Here is a 17320-nt window from a genome sequence, read left to right as displayed (position 1 = left end):
CAGTATTCTCATAACAGGGACCGAAAAATAGGTAATAGTAATCCCAAAGTATTGCCATTTTCCTTTTTAGTAATTGCAAATTAGAGAATTTCAATTCTCCTTTTGGTTATCTCTCAGTGTAACCCTCTGAAAATATTGAAATGCAAAACCCAACTTAAGATTGACATACTTATAAAAGCTGAACTTGATATCACCAAATGTTCTTAATGTGCACAGTTATATTTACAACAAATGCTTCCAGTTTCCTCATTCCTCAACATTCTATTCTTAAATCCATTTTATGATTACTGTCACAGAAAGTGTGTAAATAATAAGTGAGGACTGGATTAGGATGAGAATTAAAACATAACGTCATGCCAAAAAATAAACTGCTTTGCATGTTTAAGTGGGTTTGTAATGTATCTTAACCTTTTTGATGATTCATCAAATTTAGTTCTTATTTTGAATTTGCCTGAGTTTAACTTAGTTGCACAAAAACATTTTAAAAGCCATGTGGAAAAACCTATATACTGAAATAAAAGATTTAATGCAGTTTCAAGAATCATGCAGTGTAAATATACAGAATTTAAAACATAACTTATTCAGAGTGGTGAATTAAAGTGATTTCTTTAGCTCCTTCAATATTAAGAGTCCTTGAACCTCTATGGTCTGGCACATAGTCATGAAAAGGAAAACAAATTATAGAGTCCCTACAATGCAGAAAGTGGCCATCCAGCCCATCAAGTCTATACTGACCTTCCAAAGAGTATCCCACCCAGACCCACCCCATCCCCATCACCCTGCATTAGCTATTGCTAAGCTACCTAATGTGCAAATTTCTGGACACTACAGGGCAATTTATCATGGCCAATCCACCTAAATTGCACATCTTTGGACTGTGGGAGGAACTCCACGCAGACACTGGGAGAACATGCAAACTCCACACAGACAGTCACCAAAGGCTGGAATCAAACCTGAGTCCCTGGCACTGTGAAACAGCAGTGTTAATCACTGAGCCATTGTATCACCCAATTTGTTTCCTAATCGGCACTAAATTAATTTCCCAATAATAAATTTGTTCAAATTGTTCCAGTGCCTGAGAGAAGAACCTTGTCCATTAACAGCAAGTAATGAAGTTGTAGAAAGATAAAATACCATGTTCCTATCACCAAAAATGTAGTTTGTGCATACAGTATTGGTTAGTTCTGTTGGTGCTATCGCAGTGCTGGAATTCTGAAGGGAGAAATACTGTAAATAGTTCTATGAAAATGAAGATTAAATTTAAGTGGTGTACACACATTCAAGGACATTGGAGAAGGAATGTTTTATGAGTGAGGGGGGCGGTGAGTGGGTGTGAGTAGATATTGACGATATTGACAGTGAAGTGGGGTGTGTGCAGATACTGACAGTGCAGTGGGGAGTGTGCAAAGATTGACAGTCCCTTGGGGAGTGTGCCGATATTGACAGTGCAGCAGGGAGTGTGCAGATATTGAGGAAATTGACAGTGCATTGGGATGCTGCAGATATTGAAGATAGTCACAGTGCAGTAGGATTTGTACAGGTATTGGCAGTGCAGTGGAAAATGTACAGAAACTGAGGACATTGACAATGTAATGGGGACTGTACAGATATTGACAGTTGACAGTGCATTGGGGAGTGTGCATATTTTGAGGATATTGGCAGTGCAGTGGGGACTGTACAGAAATTGAGGAGATTGACAGTGTACTGGGGGAGTGTGCAAAAGTTGAGGATGTTCACAGTGCAATGGGGATTGTGCAGAAATTGAGAAATTGATAGTGCAGAGGGAGCACGCAGATATTAGCAATGCAGTGGGGAATGTGTAGATATGGACAGTACAGTGAGGAGTGTGTGGATATTTAGGATATTGACAATGCATTGAGGAGTATGCAGATATTGAGGTTTTGACAGTGTGGAGGCAAGTGTGCAGATATTGAGGACATTGACAGTGTAGTGGGGAATTTATAGACATTGTGCAGTGGGGATTGTGCAGATATTGACAGTATATTGGGGAGTGTTCAGGTAATAAGAATATTGTCAGTGCAGTGGTGAGTATGCAGATATTGAGATTTTGACACACTAGGGGAGTGTACAAATATTTACGACATTGACAGTGCAGTGGGGAGTGTGGAGACATTGAGAATATTGTTAGTGCAGTGGGGAGTGTGTATATATTGAGGATATTGAAAGTGTGGTGGGGTGTGGGCACATATTGAAGATATTGACTGCAGTGGCGAGTGTGAAGATAATAGTGCAATGGTGAGTGTGTAGATATTTTGACAGTGTAAGTAGTGGGGAAAGTGCAGACATTCATAACACAGTGGGTCGATATTGACAGTGCAGTGGGGAGTGTGGAGATACTGACAGTACAGTGCTGAGTGTGTATGGGGGATTCTGCAGATATTAAGGATATTGACAGTAAAGCCGGGAGCGTACAGATATTGAGGACATTGACAATGTAGTGGGGAATGTGCAGACATTCATAACACAGTGGGTAGCTATTGACAGTGCAGTGGGAAGTGTGTAGATACTGACAGTGCAGTGGTGAGTGTGTACGGGGGAATTCTGCAGATATTAAGGATATTGACAGGGCAGTGGGGAGTGTGTATATATTGAAGATATGGAAAGTGCAGTGAGGTATGTGCAGACATTGACACTGCATTGGGGAATATGGAGGTATTGAGAATATTGGCACTGCAGTGAGGAGTATGCAGATATTGAGTATGTTGACAGTGCAATGGGGAGTGTGGAGACACTGACAGTGCAGTAGTATGTGCAGATATTGATAGTTTGACAGTGTTGGGGGTATGTACAGATCTTGAAGACAGTGGCATGGTGGTTAGCACTGCTGCCTCACAGCGCCAGAGACCCGCGTTCAATTCCCGCCTCAGGCAACTGTCTGTGTGGAGTTTGCACATTCTCCCCGTGTCTGCGTGGGTTTCCTCCGGGTGCTCCAGTTTCCTCCCACAGTCCAAAAATATGCAGATTTAGGTGAATTGGCCATGCTAAATTGCCCGTAGTGTTAGGTGAAGGGGTAAACGTAGGGTTGCTCTTCGGAGGGTCAGTGTGGACGTTGGGCCGAAGGGCCTGTTTCCACACTATAAGTAATCTAAAAATTGACAATGTAGTGGGGAATGTGCAGACGTTGATATTGACAGCGCAGCAGGAAGTGTGCAGAAATTGAGGATATTGTAAGTGGAGCAGGGTGTGTGTAGATATTGACAGTGCACTTGTCAGTATGCAGATATTGAGGATATTGACACTGCAGTGGGGAGCGTGCATACATTGAGAATATTGAAAGTGCAATGGAGTGTGTGCAGATATTGACAGTGTATTGGGAAGTGCGCTGGTATTGGCAGTGCAATAGGGAGACTGCAGAAATTGAAGATATTGACAGTCTAGTGTGAGTGCACAGATATTGATTGCAGCTGGGAATGTGCAGATATTAAGATTGTGACAGTGCAGGTGGAGTGTACAGATATTGAGGATATTGAAAGTGCAGTGGGTATGTACAGATTTTCAAGACATTGATGGTACAATGGAGAGTGTGTGATATTGATAGTGCAGCAGCGCGTGTGTAGATTTTGAAGATACAATGCAGGGGCAGTGCGCAGATATTAACCGTACAATGGGGAGCGAGCAGATAATAAGGATATTGACTCTGCAGATATTAACCGTGAAATGGGGAGTGAGCAGATGAGGATATTAACAATGTAATGTGCAAATATTTACTGTGCCATCGGGAGTGTGCAGATATTAAGGATATTGACAATGATGGGGGAGGGTGGAGTACATCTCCTGAAACACTACTTCCGCATTGCGAGGCCCATACTTGGGCAAGCTGCAGCTTCGGCCGCTGATTGGTTGAGTGCGGGCTGTCTGCGTGACCCGGATGATCGCTCGGGCCCGACGAAGGAACCGTCCGCAAGAGTGCTGTCGCCAACCGTCACCACCACCGCCATCGCCATGGTGAGTGCCACCTGGCCCCGGGGCAAGCCCTGTCCATTCATACCACCACCTTCCCCCACCTCCGCTCACATCCCGATATAGGAACCTTCTTTCAGCTGGCCCTCACATGGAGGACACCGCGAGTTAGATCCAGCGGGGTGAGGTAGAGCGGAGAGCCGGGGCGGGAGGGCTGCCCGGCCGGGCCTTGTGTCTGCGCCGCCGCCGCTGCTGCTCGCATCCCGGTAACGGCTCCCAAGCCCCGTTGCCTTTCAGAGTCTCTTGTTGATTGCTCGGGGTTGCGATCAACTATCCTCCTCTCTCTGTCTCTCTCTCCCTCCACACTGCGCCTTGCTCTAAAGTGTAGGCAAACTTCCTGCCAAATACTGTTCCTCATTCAGACCATAGCTGACTGACTGACTGAGGCAGGGAGGATCAAGTGTGAGCTTTTAGTCTCCTGCACTGTCACAACCTCAACCTACGCCAGCATCCTAGTTGTGATAGTCCGCTCAAGTCTTGTGTTGCAGTTGTACATTTTTTTTTGTTGGTGTTATGTTCCTCTGACCATTCGATGGACGTTCACTGAAGGCAGTTGGGTTCCTTTATGATGTCGGGTGATTGTGAACTCAGGGTTCCCCATTGTGTATCTTAAAGGAAATGTGGCCCAACGCAGGACAAAGTTATTCAGCGCCCTTACAATGAAGCTGTCAGCAATTAAATGAAGTTTAGGTAGTTGTCATTGCACAATGGTGAGGATTGAGTGATTAATAAAATACATTTCTAGACCCAAAGATTAGTTTACAACTGGTAGATAACCAGACTGCTTATGGTAAGAAACCACGCGTTTTGGGTTTTTCTTTCAACCAGGCCAAACCAAATCTGTTCTCTAATCTTTTGTTATTATTTAATGGATCAGTGTGTATATTTTTGAACACTTAAATCATTTAAATTTTTCTATCTATAATACTAAAAATTACTTGGTCTCATTTCCGCTCCTGGATTTTTCAACATTGGTGGCACATCAGAGACATTCTACTGTAGAAATGAGGAAGTTATCTGTTTGACAGATTGTGTTCTTGATTCGTTGGGTTTAGACATGCATTGTAATTTTAAAGATTTTTTTGCAGGATCTATTTTCTGAAATGTTTGAATAGATTGCACTAGGAGAAATTGGTCCTTTATTTACTTATTTTAACTAGTCTAATTCTCAATATCAATTTGTCTCAATTTTATCAAATAACTGACTACAGCTCTATATTTGCCGATGAACCTTTTTCATAGTATCATAGAATCCTACAGCATGGAGACAGCCCCTTCAGCCCAAACTGGTCCATGCCAACCAAAGTGTCTATCCACACTAACCCCATTTCCTGGCACTCGGCCCATATCCTTCTAAACCTTTCCCATCCATGTATTTGTCCAAATGCCTTTTAAATGTTGTTTATGTACCCACCTCAACCACTTCCGCTGGCAGCTCCTTCCACATGCATACCACTCTCTGTGTAAAAAAAAAAAGGCCTCTCCGGTTCCCTTTTATTCTTTCCCCTCTAACCTTAAACTGATGCCCTCTAGTCCTCAATTTCCCAACTCTGGGAAAAAGACTGAGTGCATTCACCCTGTCCATGCCTCTTATCATATACACTTCTATAAGATCCACCTTCAGTCTCCTATGCTCTAAAGTTAAAAAGTCCTATCTTGTCCAACCTCTCTCTATAACTCAGACTGTTGAGTCCTGGCTACATTCTTGAAAATTTCTTCTGCACTCTTTCCAGTTTAATAGCATCCTTTCAAAAGCAAGGTGACCAAAACTGAACACATTACTACAAGTTTGGCCTCCCCAGCAATCCTGTACAACTGCAACATAACTTCGATACTCAATGCCCTGACTGATAAAGGCCAGTGTGCCAAAAGCCTTCTTTACTGCCCGATCTATCTGTGACTCCACTTTGAGAACTGTGCATCTGAACTTCAAGGTCCCTCTGTTCTACTACACTCCTTAAGGCCCTGCCATTCAAGTTGATTGTGAATTAGTCTCCAGGCCTAATTCAGCCTACGCTATGATAGTTTTTTTTTATTTTTACATGATTTGAATACATGTCAGTTTAGTCAATAACAAACTTTTATTCCTCTTCTGCCTGGATATTTGGCATTGCCTGGTTCTCATTTCTGACGCTTCTAAAGAAACACTGAAATCTTTGAATTCAGATGATCCCTTGTTTTGTTTTAGAGTTTTTGCATAGGCTGACTGAAACTTGTGCTTTTGATAATCTTAATATTTCTGTTACAAGCAATAATTCAGTAAAATGTAACAGGCATGTGAAATGTTCAGACTGTTTGCACGTTAACTGTGAAAGACTGGTGAAAATACCGATTCTGTTTTCTTTCAAACTTGGATTATGTTGAAGGAATTTTGCATTTTATAACACTTGTTTAATGCACTGGTAGTCGTAGGTCTAAATTTGTCGTGGGAACAGTTTCTTATGATAAACAAGGACCTGCACAGTATTGAAGTCTGCACTGTTCTCTGAATATTGCAATAAAGTCTCATGACAACACCTCTTCAAGTAGATCCTTTTAACATTGATCTTGAGGCATGTGAGATGCTTTTTGTTTTCATCGTCATCTGATTGTATTTAACCTTGCTACAAAAATGATGCATATGAGCAAGCAATTTGCTTCTTGGCCTTTTAAAGTATCCTTCTGAAATTCTTCAGATGTGAGTTGACTTGGGACTGAATCTCCCTCTTGTTGCACCAACCGTTGATGTGCAGATCCAAGGATGTTATATATGCTATAGACTAAAATCAGTTACTCAGAGGCTGGAGGAAGCTATGCGTAGGTCATGTTGGATGTGGTATTTTGGGGGTTATTCATTGTCTGTCCTGCAGCCTTGTTTGCCTGGGTGGATCTGGAGAAGAAACATTTAATATATGCTTGAGATCTTTTGTCAGTGGTGGGCAATTCTGGGATTACAGAATAAAGTAGGTAACTGATTTGTTATTTAATTTCCTAAGCTATTTCCTTTTTAAATTCTTTATTCTGTTGGTCTTAAAAAGGGGCACTTGTACCTTTTTTTTTGATTCATGGCTCGAGAAAGAATTGGTGTCTCCTTATAGTTTTGTTTTAAGGTGTGTAGGTGTTGCTATTATTGGCTGACTGTCCAGACAGGCACTTGGATGCATTGACTTACCAAGTTTCTCCAGTTTGATCCTGCTTTGAATTGTTTGTTTAATAAGATTTGAGAGAGGAAGGATGGGCAAGAATAACATACTGTGAGTAGCCATTTTTCTTGAGCCTCCATGTTCCTGTTGCTTGACATTTTCCTGCAGCTGAAAGTAATATCTGATCTGCCATTAATTTATGAAATCACTGGAACCTGCATTATCTACACTCAAAAATTACTTGTTTTCTCCATTATGTACAATGGTTTACATAAACAAACAAAGCCTTGCATCACAACCTGCTGATGCAAACTTGCCACTGCCTTCGGTAAACCTTCCAGAAGAAGAAAGATGACACAATTTTGTACTATGCTGTCCTTTAGTTTCCATTATCCATTTGGATATAATTGCAGCATTTTTTCCACTGGATAGTTGTGACAAAGCAGGTACTTGTGAATATATCAAAGAAATTAATTTAATCGATTCTTAATTTACTTTAAAACTACTATGTGCTATTTCATCCTGTTTCTTGGATAGCATAATATTAGTTCCAGGACTTTAGTTTAAATGTGATACTGTTTATTACTTGTATCCTTAATTTTATTTTTCTGTACAATGTTCTTATTCTAAAATCAATATTGAAAATGAAGGACAGCACTTGGGCTCAGTAACTTAATTCTTGACTTAAATGATGAGTTTCCAGTCGGACGACTTTCCCCCCAGGGAAGGGCTTTGTCATGTGGGAAGAGAGGGAGAGGGGTGAAGAGGAGGAGTTCTGTGGATGCTTGATGATTCGTCCCCTTAAATGAGAACCAATCTCAAGTTTCAACTATTTTCTGATGACAGCTTGGAGTAATTCTAAACTTATGCTTTAGATCATAAACGTACCTGTTATTCTGCCATTCAGATTCTTTACTGGAAAGAATATTTAGATTCGTAATGAAAATGATTCCTACGCATTCTTGGACCTCATGCAATGCAAGATCATGCAATTTTCCACATGCTGAGTACCTGATTTTGCGTGTGCTATTGAAGGAAGGCAAGAGGGAGGGTTTGGTAGTTCACAAGTCAGTTAGTTGTAGCACCATGCTCCTGATATGTTTAGATCATTGTTTAATGTTTGTTCAAAAGCTGACTAATATAATTTCTTGTAGCCATTATGTCAATTAGAAAATATAAATTTCTTTACCGTGGAATGTAAATTTTCTTTCACACTTCAGTTTTTAGTTTGATCTATTAGCAATATATTTGGTTCGGACTGCATGCTGAATATTTGCAGTTGTGTAAGGTGAGTTTATATTTGAAGCAGCCAGATCTGATCCAAAGATTGAATTATTTTCAGTTCTGGGAGCACCACTAAATAGTATAATTGTTGCACTGCAGTTCCAAGAAAGTTATTTTATGTGTTTAATGCTAATAAACATAGCAATTAACATGGCATGCTTGTGACAATCCAATGATTGGCTAGTGTTTTAAAACTTTTGGAGATTCTTCTGTTGAAATCTGGGTCTGTTGTAGACCAGTTAGTAGAGACGAATGTTAAGAATTAGTCAGTGACTCCATTATTGTTGTGTTATTCAGTTGCTGAGTTGGTTAAGGGCAAACTAGGTGGACATCGGTTAGCATCATCAAGCAGTTTTTATGTTCTTATTGTTTCTAGGGCTTGAGCGCAAAAATCCAGGCTGTTAGTCTAATGCATACTCATGGACTATCCTGTCACATCTACTGTTTTCGAGATGAGATGTTAAAGACTCTACCTGGCTGTTCAGGTGGATGTTAAAGATTCCATTGTGATGCTTCAAAGAAGAGCAGGGGAACTGCTCATACTCATTCCTGAATCACATCCCAGAGTAAACCATCTGGTCATTATGCCATTGTTTGCTGTGTACAAGTTTGTTGTTGCATTACCTGCATTATAACAGTGGTTGTGCTTGGAAACGTACTCCATTGCCTGGAAGGTACTTTTGAGACATCCAGTGGTTGTGAATTGTATGATGTAAATATGCCTTCCTTTTCATTATTTTCTTTTGGAGGAGGAAATTGATACAAGTGTCAAGTTAACTTCTGTGTTCTGTTGCTATTTAATACTAGAGCAGTGTCACAGTCGAGTTCACATGAAGTTGTATATAACCAGCTGTTTGGATGTGCTGATATAATTGGCCTTCACTTGGTGAATCTACTTATGAGGATGTAATGCTAGCAGTCAGCACTTGTCCTGATGCTGTAAGAAGACCATGCAAAATTAGAGGGAGAATATGCTCTGAAGTGACAACTGTGTCTCTTTTCTTCCTGTTGTCCAAGGTTGTATATTGTTCCTGTACCATCACCAATGCTATTTTAATTTGTGGATGTTATTTTAATCTTTGAACTGCTCTGTTTGAAAGCAGAGGGATTTAGTGATTCAGTTAGCATTGTACATTTAGTAACTCAGCTAAAAATTACTGTGGAAAATGAAAAGACTGAGGCATATGGATTGGGTACCTATAGTATGTTCCCATGAAAAGGTATAAGGTTTGGATTTTCTTTTTCCCTGATTAGCATACTGTCTCCAGCTATTAGCAGTCTTAGTGTGCCTGCATTTAACATTCGGAAAAATATTTCACAAATGATTGTGATTTTTAAGGTTTTACCCAGCATTAACTGTTAACCATTTGCACTACTTTCATGTACATTTATATTGTATCATAAATTTAATTATTTAATCTGTTCATTGTTCCTGTGTAAATTATTTCAGTCAGTTGTTGCACCTTTTTGAGGTCAATACAATTCAATGTTCAAACTATCTTCTGGCCTAATTTGCTTAACCAGTTGACTCAGACTACAGACAATGCAGGAACTGATGTAGTTCTGTGTTTGAGTGAATCAATTTGTTAATGATTGCAATGACGGTTCTATCATGTTCTCTGCTGAATAAAAGTTCTCAAATTGTCTGAAATATTTGGCAGTTCCTCAAGCTGCAGTCTGTGCTGTGTGGCAATTCCAGGTGTACACCTTTCTGAGCTTGGAGCTATAATGGTACAATTAGAAATTTTGTAAACATTGTCTTTTGAAGGAAGTTGGTGTGCAAGATTTTTAAAAGGACTATACTTTCTAATCCATCTGTTGAGAGGTGTTATTACACCAGGAGGTGGGACTTGAGCCCGGGCCTCCTGGTTTGGAGGTAGGGGCGCTATCACTGCACCATCAGAGAGTCTTTCTACTTGAATGAGAAGTGTAACTGTACTGGCCAGGATGGAGTCCCCAGCCATGCCTTTGGATCCTGTGCAGACCGGCTGCTGGGAGTATTCACAGACATCTTTGATCTTTCCTAACTACAATCTGAAGTCCTCGTCTGCTTCAAGAAGACCACCATCACCCTGGTGCCAAAGAAAAATCATGCAGTGTGCCTTAATGACTACCGCCTGCTGACTCTGACCTCCATAATTATGAAGTGCTTCGAGAGATTAGTCATGGCTCGTATCAGCTCCAGCCTACCAAATTGCTTTGAATCTTTTGCAATTTGCCCAGCGGCACAACAGGTCCATAGCAGATGTCATCTCCCTGGCCTTATACTCATCCCTGGAACATCTGGATAACAAGGATACCTATCTCAGGCACCTGCGCATTGACTCCAGATCTGCCTTCAACGCCATCATCTAAACTCTGAGACCTAGGCCATGGCTTCCCCCTCTGTGACTGGATCCTCAACTTGACCCAGAGACCACAATTAGTAAGAATAAGTGACAACACTTCCTTTGCCATAATTCTCAACATAGATGCCCCACAAGGCTGGATACTCAGCCCCATACTGTACTCCATACACACATGACGGTGTGGCCAAATTCCACCCCAACTCCATTTACAAATTTGCTGATGATGCTACCATTAAGGTCGGATCTCAAGCAATGATAAGACTGAATACAGGAAAGATATTGAATGCTTAGTGGCATGATGTAATGACAACAATCTCTCTTGAAAGTGGAGTTGCAGGTAGATAGGATAGTGAAGAAGGCATTTGGTATACTTTCCTTTATTGGTCAGAGTATTGAGTACAGGAGTTGGGAGGTCATGTTGCGGCTGTACAGGACATTGGTTAGGACATTGGAATATTGCATGCAATTCTGGTCTCCTGTCTATCGGAAAGATGTTGTGAAACTTGAAAGGGTTCAGAAAAGATTTACAAGGATGTTGCTAGGGTTGGAGGCGTGAATGGAATGAGCTGCCAGAGGATGTGGTGGAGGCTGGTACAATTGCAACATTTAAGAGGTATTTGGATGGGTATATGAATAGGAAGGGTTTGGAGGGATATGGGCCGGGTGCTGGCAGGTGGGACTAGATTGGGTTGGGATATCTGGTCGGCATGGACAGGTTGGACCGAAGGGTCTGTTTCCATGCTGTACGTCAGCAAGATGAAGGAACTAGTCATTGACTTCAGAAAGCAGAGTGGTGGGCACGCTTCCATCATTGGTGCTGAGGTGGAGATGGTCGAGTGCGTCAGGTTCCTGGGAGTGATGATCACCAACAATCTGTCCTCGTCCACCCATATTGACATGATGGTCAAGAATACACAAATATATCCCTACTTCCTCAGGAGGTTAAGGAAATGTCCACAAAGATACTTACCAATTTTTATAGATGCACCATAGAAAGCACCCTATCTGGATGCGTCTTAGCATGGTTTGGCAATTGATCTTCCCAAGACTGCAAGAAACTACAGAATCATGAACACAGCCCAGTCCATTATGCAAACCAGCCTTCCATCCATTCACTCCATCTATATTTCCCATTGTCTTGGGAAAGCAACCAACATAATGAAAGAACCCTTCCATCCTGGTTGTACTCTCTTCCACCCTCCTCCATTGGGCAGAAGATATAAAAGTTTGAATATACATATGAACAGATTCAAGAACAGCTTCTTCCCTGCTGTTATGAGACTTTTGAACTGACCTGTCAAATGTTAATTTTGATCTCATTCATACTCTATGCGTGGCTCTCTTGCTCTCTCTCTCTGTGTGCCTCTCTCTCTCTTTGTCTCTCGCTCGCTCTCTCTCTCTTTTTCTCACCAACTAATCTGCAGAGGTTGAAAAACAAAGTCACTGCTAGGACTCCAAAGTTAACTCTTTTTGTCTCAAATCCAAACATTTTTGTTCTTTTCTCTCCATTGATGCTGTCAGACATGCTAAGTTTCTTCAGCACTTTCTGTTTTTACTTCAGCATCCACATTATTCTTTCATTTTACAGCCTTTTGGACTCAACATGGAGTTAAACAACTTCAAATTATGATTTCTGTCATTTCTTTTGATATACTGCTTTATCCCCTCTCTTCCCATTATCCATATCTTTGTTCCATGTTTTGCTTGCAATTAAAGTTGACCTCCATTCTACCATAAGGCTTCCTCTGGAGCTATATTTTGTCTTTTTTTTTTGTGTTCTTCATTTTCATACCAGTCCCCTTTTTTGTTCTATGACACTTTTGATCTCTAGTCTCCCTCACCTCATTCTTTTAACTATTCTGTGATCTTCCTGTCTGTTCTACTTTCTGCTCTTTTTCAAAAGCTTAAAATTCATCACATTTCCACCTCTCATCTGTTCTAAGAATCTTATTCCACTTGAAACATTAACTCTGTTTCTGTCTCCACAAATAGCTGAGACCTGTTGAATTTTTCCAGCACTTTCTTTAGTTTATCTTCCTTGCTTTGATTTTACTAATAGAATATATAAGTTTAGTAACATTCATCTTCAGTGTGCATGTGTTCCCAATAGTTTAAAGGCATATCTATGTATTTTCAATGGACTGTTTATAGTAAATGGACAAAATGAAGCGTTGTCACGGTGAGGAACTGCATCACAATTGTTGCAAGGGAATTTGAGGGAAATGGAAACAGAGGTAATTACCTTGAAAGGTTCTTTGTTCAATAATTTTTGTAAATTTTAACTGAGTAAACATGCTAGTCAAGCTAGGTGTTGATTTTACTTTATGTTTGAAAAAACATAATTTATTGGAACAGAAGTAGGTCATTTGGCCTTTTGAGTCTGCTGCAGCATCCCATAAGATCACGGTTTATCTAATAATCATCACTCTGCTTTCCTGCCTTTTCCCATAACCCTTGATTCCTGTACTGATTAAAAAGCTCTGTCCCAGCCTTGGGTATACTTAACAACCCAGCCTCTTCAACCCTCTGTGCTAAAGAATTCTACAGATCCACAACCCTTTTCGGAGAAGAAAGTCCACGTTAATTGGATGACCCCTTTCTCTGAGAGTATGCCCTCTGGTCCGCAACTCTCCCATAAAGGGGAAAAAACCTCTCAACATCTACCCTGCCTTGAGCAACTTCAGAATTTTTTAATCTTTCAATCAGGCCATCTCCCATTCTCCTAAATTCCCATGAATACAGGCCAGCTGGGATCAACCAAGTGAACCTAGTCTGGATTGCATGCAATGCCCAGGGATCAACTTAGTGAATATTGTCTGGATTGCCTCCAATGTTATTGTACTTTTTCTGAGATAACGGGACCAAAACTGTTCGCAGTATTCTTTTTGGTGTGGTCTAACTAGTGCCTTGTATAATTCTGACAAGAATTCCCTGCTTTTATCCTCAAATTATGGCTATAATTTGCATCCAGTAGATAGTACGTCCAATATCTTGTCTGTGTTTAAATTTTGATTTAAGTCATCTATGCAGTCTACATTTATTGCTATGACTTGTGGTAAGGAAATAATTCGTAAATAATTTACAACAAGTGCTGTAAAAAATCTTAATGTTTTGCTGATCTCTTTGGTTCCAAAATGAGTAAATGTTCTTCTAATCAGTAAAGTAAAAATGATAATTCTTCCTCATGCATGGGCTCAATGTATAGAAAATAACCCTCTGCAACAAAAATCAGGTAAAAATTTGGCTTTTCATGTGTGCCATTGATTGGAACCTTTTGTACTGTAAAATGAAGTTTTTCATGTATGCTTTGTGATTAAGTTTTGAATTTGGCTTTGGTCATGAACATGGTAGAATTTACAGAAAATCTGAAACAACAACAGTAACTGCTGGAACAACACAGCAAGCCAGTCAGCATTTGACAAGGCAAGTTCGTGTTTTTAAATGTGTTGTTCTTCAGCACATAGTGCACATCGAATTATAAGTTTATTTTTTCATGGATACTGACTGACCTGTGACTTCCAGCATTTCCCATTCTCTTTCATGAATAGTTATTTTGGGTCAGCTGTGAAATTAAAGCCATAACAACTTTGATTGAGGTGATTTTCACCAGCAATACCTAATTTACTGAATATACTTGTTATAACTTCAGTTTTATTTCCTTTTGAATCTTTGTCATGGCAGTGCAAATTTCAAAAGTCTTTCAGTCCTTTAATTTGCATCTTATTTTGTATTATTGATGCCTGGTCTTTGGGAACATTTCTTGCATGTTTACTACAGCTTTAACTTTTCCTTATTGAATTTTCCTTATTTAACTTTTCCTTATTGGAAGTGGTGAACCTCCTCTTGGAGTTTGTTCTTGATAGGGCAGCTGATTTTGGAATTGGTTGGTAAGACCTTCCATTTTCACACTACAGTTGGTAGACACCACAGGAAGTGCTTCCATTTTGGTGCTTCGGGTGTCAGCTTATGTGCAATTTCCCTACTTAAGTTGAGATGTGTTAACAAAGTGGTTGCCTTTAGTGGCAGCTTTTCTTGGATCCATAGTTGGCATCCCCTTTCAGGTAACTAGTTCATTTAGTTGAAGATTGAGTTCATTGTTAATGGGGAAACTGTAGCAAAAGGTAATTAAGGACTTGCCTTAAGTGTTCAACAAAAGGGTTATAACACCTGGTAGGAGGAAAGATTCAATCAGTGGTAGTACACTGATCTTGGGATTGCTCACCAACAAGGCATGCTCACGGAATCCAGAGATTGGATCTAATCAGATGCGACTAAAATGTTTTGGTTTCCAGTGTTGAGCGAGCTGTGTACTGTGTCATTTGTTCACCTGATGACTGCTTTGTTCAGAAAGCTGTTATGAAATATGCAGTTTGACTGTTGGTACACTATGAAGCATTTGTGAAACTTGATCTTTTGTACATTAAACCATCCTACATCCAGATAGCAACATCAAATTTCACAAATAATCTACAGGTTGTTCTCCTATAATGCGACAGTCATGTTCCCCTGCAACCTCACTCAAAAGAAAATGGCAGTATGGGCAACTGCTAGAGTAATCGCGCTTAGAAGATTGCGCTACGGAAAACCTGGTATACCAGTTCAGTAGGTTATACAAAAAAATCCCCAATTCATCAATTGCATTATAGCTAATTTGCACTGACAAAACGTATGTTATAGAAGAACTACCTGTATACAGTCCCAGCAATTCAAACTGGTAAGAGCATCACTTTGGCAACAATTAGCAACTTTTCAAATTTCTGGAGTTCATTTTGAAATTCACTTGGGTTGGTATCTCGGTATACTCGAATGAGTACATCTGAAAATGGATTTGTCACAAGAAATTATATCCAAGTAAATGCCAGAATTTATGAATTATTTTGGGTCAATGAAGAAAATACAATTGGATCAAGCCTGTATGTATTCTTGTACTCTAAGTAATTAGTATAACTTATTAACCTTTCTCAAAGAACTGCAAACAGGCATAATTGATGTAAACTCTCAGTTGTAATGGGTTTGTGGATTTGGCCAGTCTTGTGGGTGGAATCATCTCCTAACACAGTTTTAAACCAGTGCAAAGTATTGTGGAATTTATGTTGCACTAAATATAATTTCCATTTAAACTTCAGTGATCTTTTGCATAAGTTGCACTGATTTCACGCATGTTGCATCAACAAAAATTGCACGACTGAGTGGAAACTGTTCCATATTCATTCATATTTAGTTTTAAGGGTATTTTTATCCCGTTACATTTATTTTGATTTACATTCATTTATATTCATTTACTACCAACATATGCAACTTGTCAGAAATCAAGCTAAATTGGCAAGCCATTTAAATAAACTAATAACAGAAGTTTACTTACCCTGTTTGTTGCACATGTTTGTACATGAAATGTAAAGGTTCTCCTTCAGGGAGGGACAGTGGAAACCTTGTATAATGCAGTCTTTCGTAAAAGTTGAAATATATTGCATAAGAATCAGATTTTGCAATTGTGTATCTCTAAAATGCTTTCCTTCTAGGTTTAAAATGTGCCTAAGCCTTCATAGTTATGCCAAATAAAAATATTTTCAATTTTAGTGTAATTGGACAATCAAAAAAACATACTCGTCTTATGCTGGAATCTTGCTGTATTTCTTTGATGCAACCTTCAAGAGAGACGATAAAATTTGAAATCTATGTTGCTCTGGATCAGACTCATATTTAAATCTTGTTTAACCTTAAAGCCAGTGGAACTTCAGACAGTTAAATCAGGAATTACAAAGTCCAGAACAAGAGAAGCCCAAACAATTTACCACTCCATTCAGTATCTGTCTGCAATGATGTCTCCCTTCTGCCCAATGATTTTTGATCTTTTATTATATATAACAACTGGATTGTCCATGAAAGGTGCAAATTCTTCTTCATACATACTATTGCCCTCTAATTTAACATGATGCATTTTAGTTACAAATTCTGGATACCAATGCTGTTATAGAAGTTCAGCTAAGGAAACCTTTGGGTACCGCAAACATTATTCAGCAAGAAAGGTGAAGTAATTTCAAAGCTGGATTTCAAATGAAAAATAAGATGACTGGATTAAAAGTGCAGTCCTGTGGCACTCTCCCCAACTCTTGTCTCTCTGTTTTTATCCCCAAGATAACCTGTGTTGGACTAACCTTTTGTGCTGAATTAATTCATACCACTGTGGACTTAATCCATCCTTCTTAAACTTGAGCTCATGAAACTCTGTCCAAATCCTAATTTATGCCAAGTCCTGTTCACCTCTTATTCCTATCTGAAAAGCCTCAACTTAAAAAAAAAATTTCAAATCCTTCCATTGTTTCACTCCTTCCTAATCTGTAACTTGTTTTAGTCCTACAATCTTCTGAGAACTCTACTGTCAGCAAGTTATGGATGATGGAGTTTCAACAATTTAAAAACAATCACTATCTTTGGCTGTGCACCTGCCTAATTCCGAAAGTTCTAAAATTCCATCTTGAAGCCACTCTCTAACTTTTTACCTTTATTTTAAGAAGCTCTTAAAACTTACCTCTTGTACTAGGCTTTTGGTCATTTTTCTAAATCTCCTGTGACTTGGTGTCCAAT

The 17320-nt window shown here is 39.6% G+C and overlaps 1 protein-coding gene across 2 annotated transcripts in view; it reads left to right on the top strand.

Moving 5' to 3' along the window:
* The first annotated feature begins 3753 nt into the window (after window positions 1–3753).
* The window catches only part of capzb (capping actin protein of muscle Z-line subunit beta), a 118402-nt gene continuing 104835 nt past the window's right edge, over window positions 3754–17320 (top strand). For both annotated transcript variants that reach the window (XM_043675774.1, XM_043675773.1), the window contains exon 1: window positions 3754–3966. In XM_043675774.1, coding sequence (XP_043531709.1) covers window positions 3769–3966 — 198 coding nt within the window. In that variant the 5' untranslated portion in view covers window positions 3754–3768. The remainder of the gene's footprint in view (window positions 3967–17320) is intronic.

Source organism: Chiloscyllium plagiosum, chromosome 34 (genome assembly GCF_004010195.1).
Source record: "Chiloscyllium plagiosum isolate BGI_BamShark_2017 chromosome 34, ASM401019v2, whole genome shotgun sequence".
In the NCBI taxonomy this organism is placed as follows: Eukaryota; Metazoa; Chordata; class Chondrichthyes; order Orectolobiformes; family Hemiscylliidae; genus Chiloscyllium; species Chiloscyllium plagiosum.
Note: the sequence above shows the minus strand (reverse complement) of the source record. Positions and strands in the feature narration are given on the sequence as shown.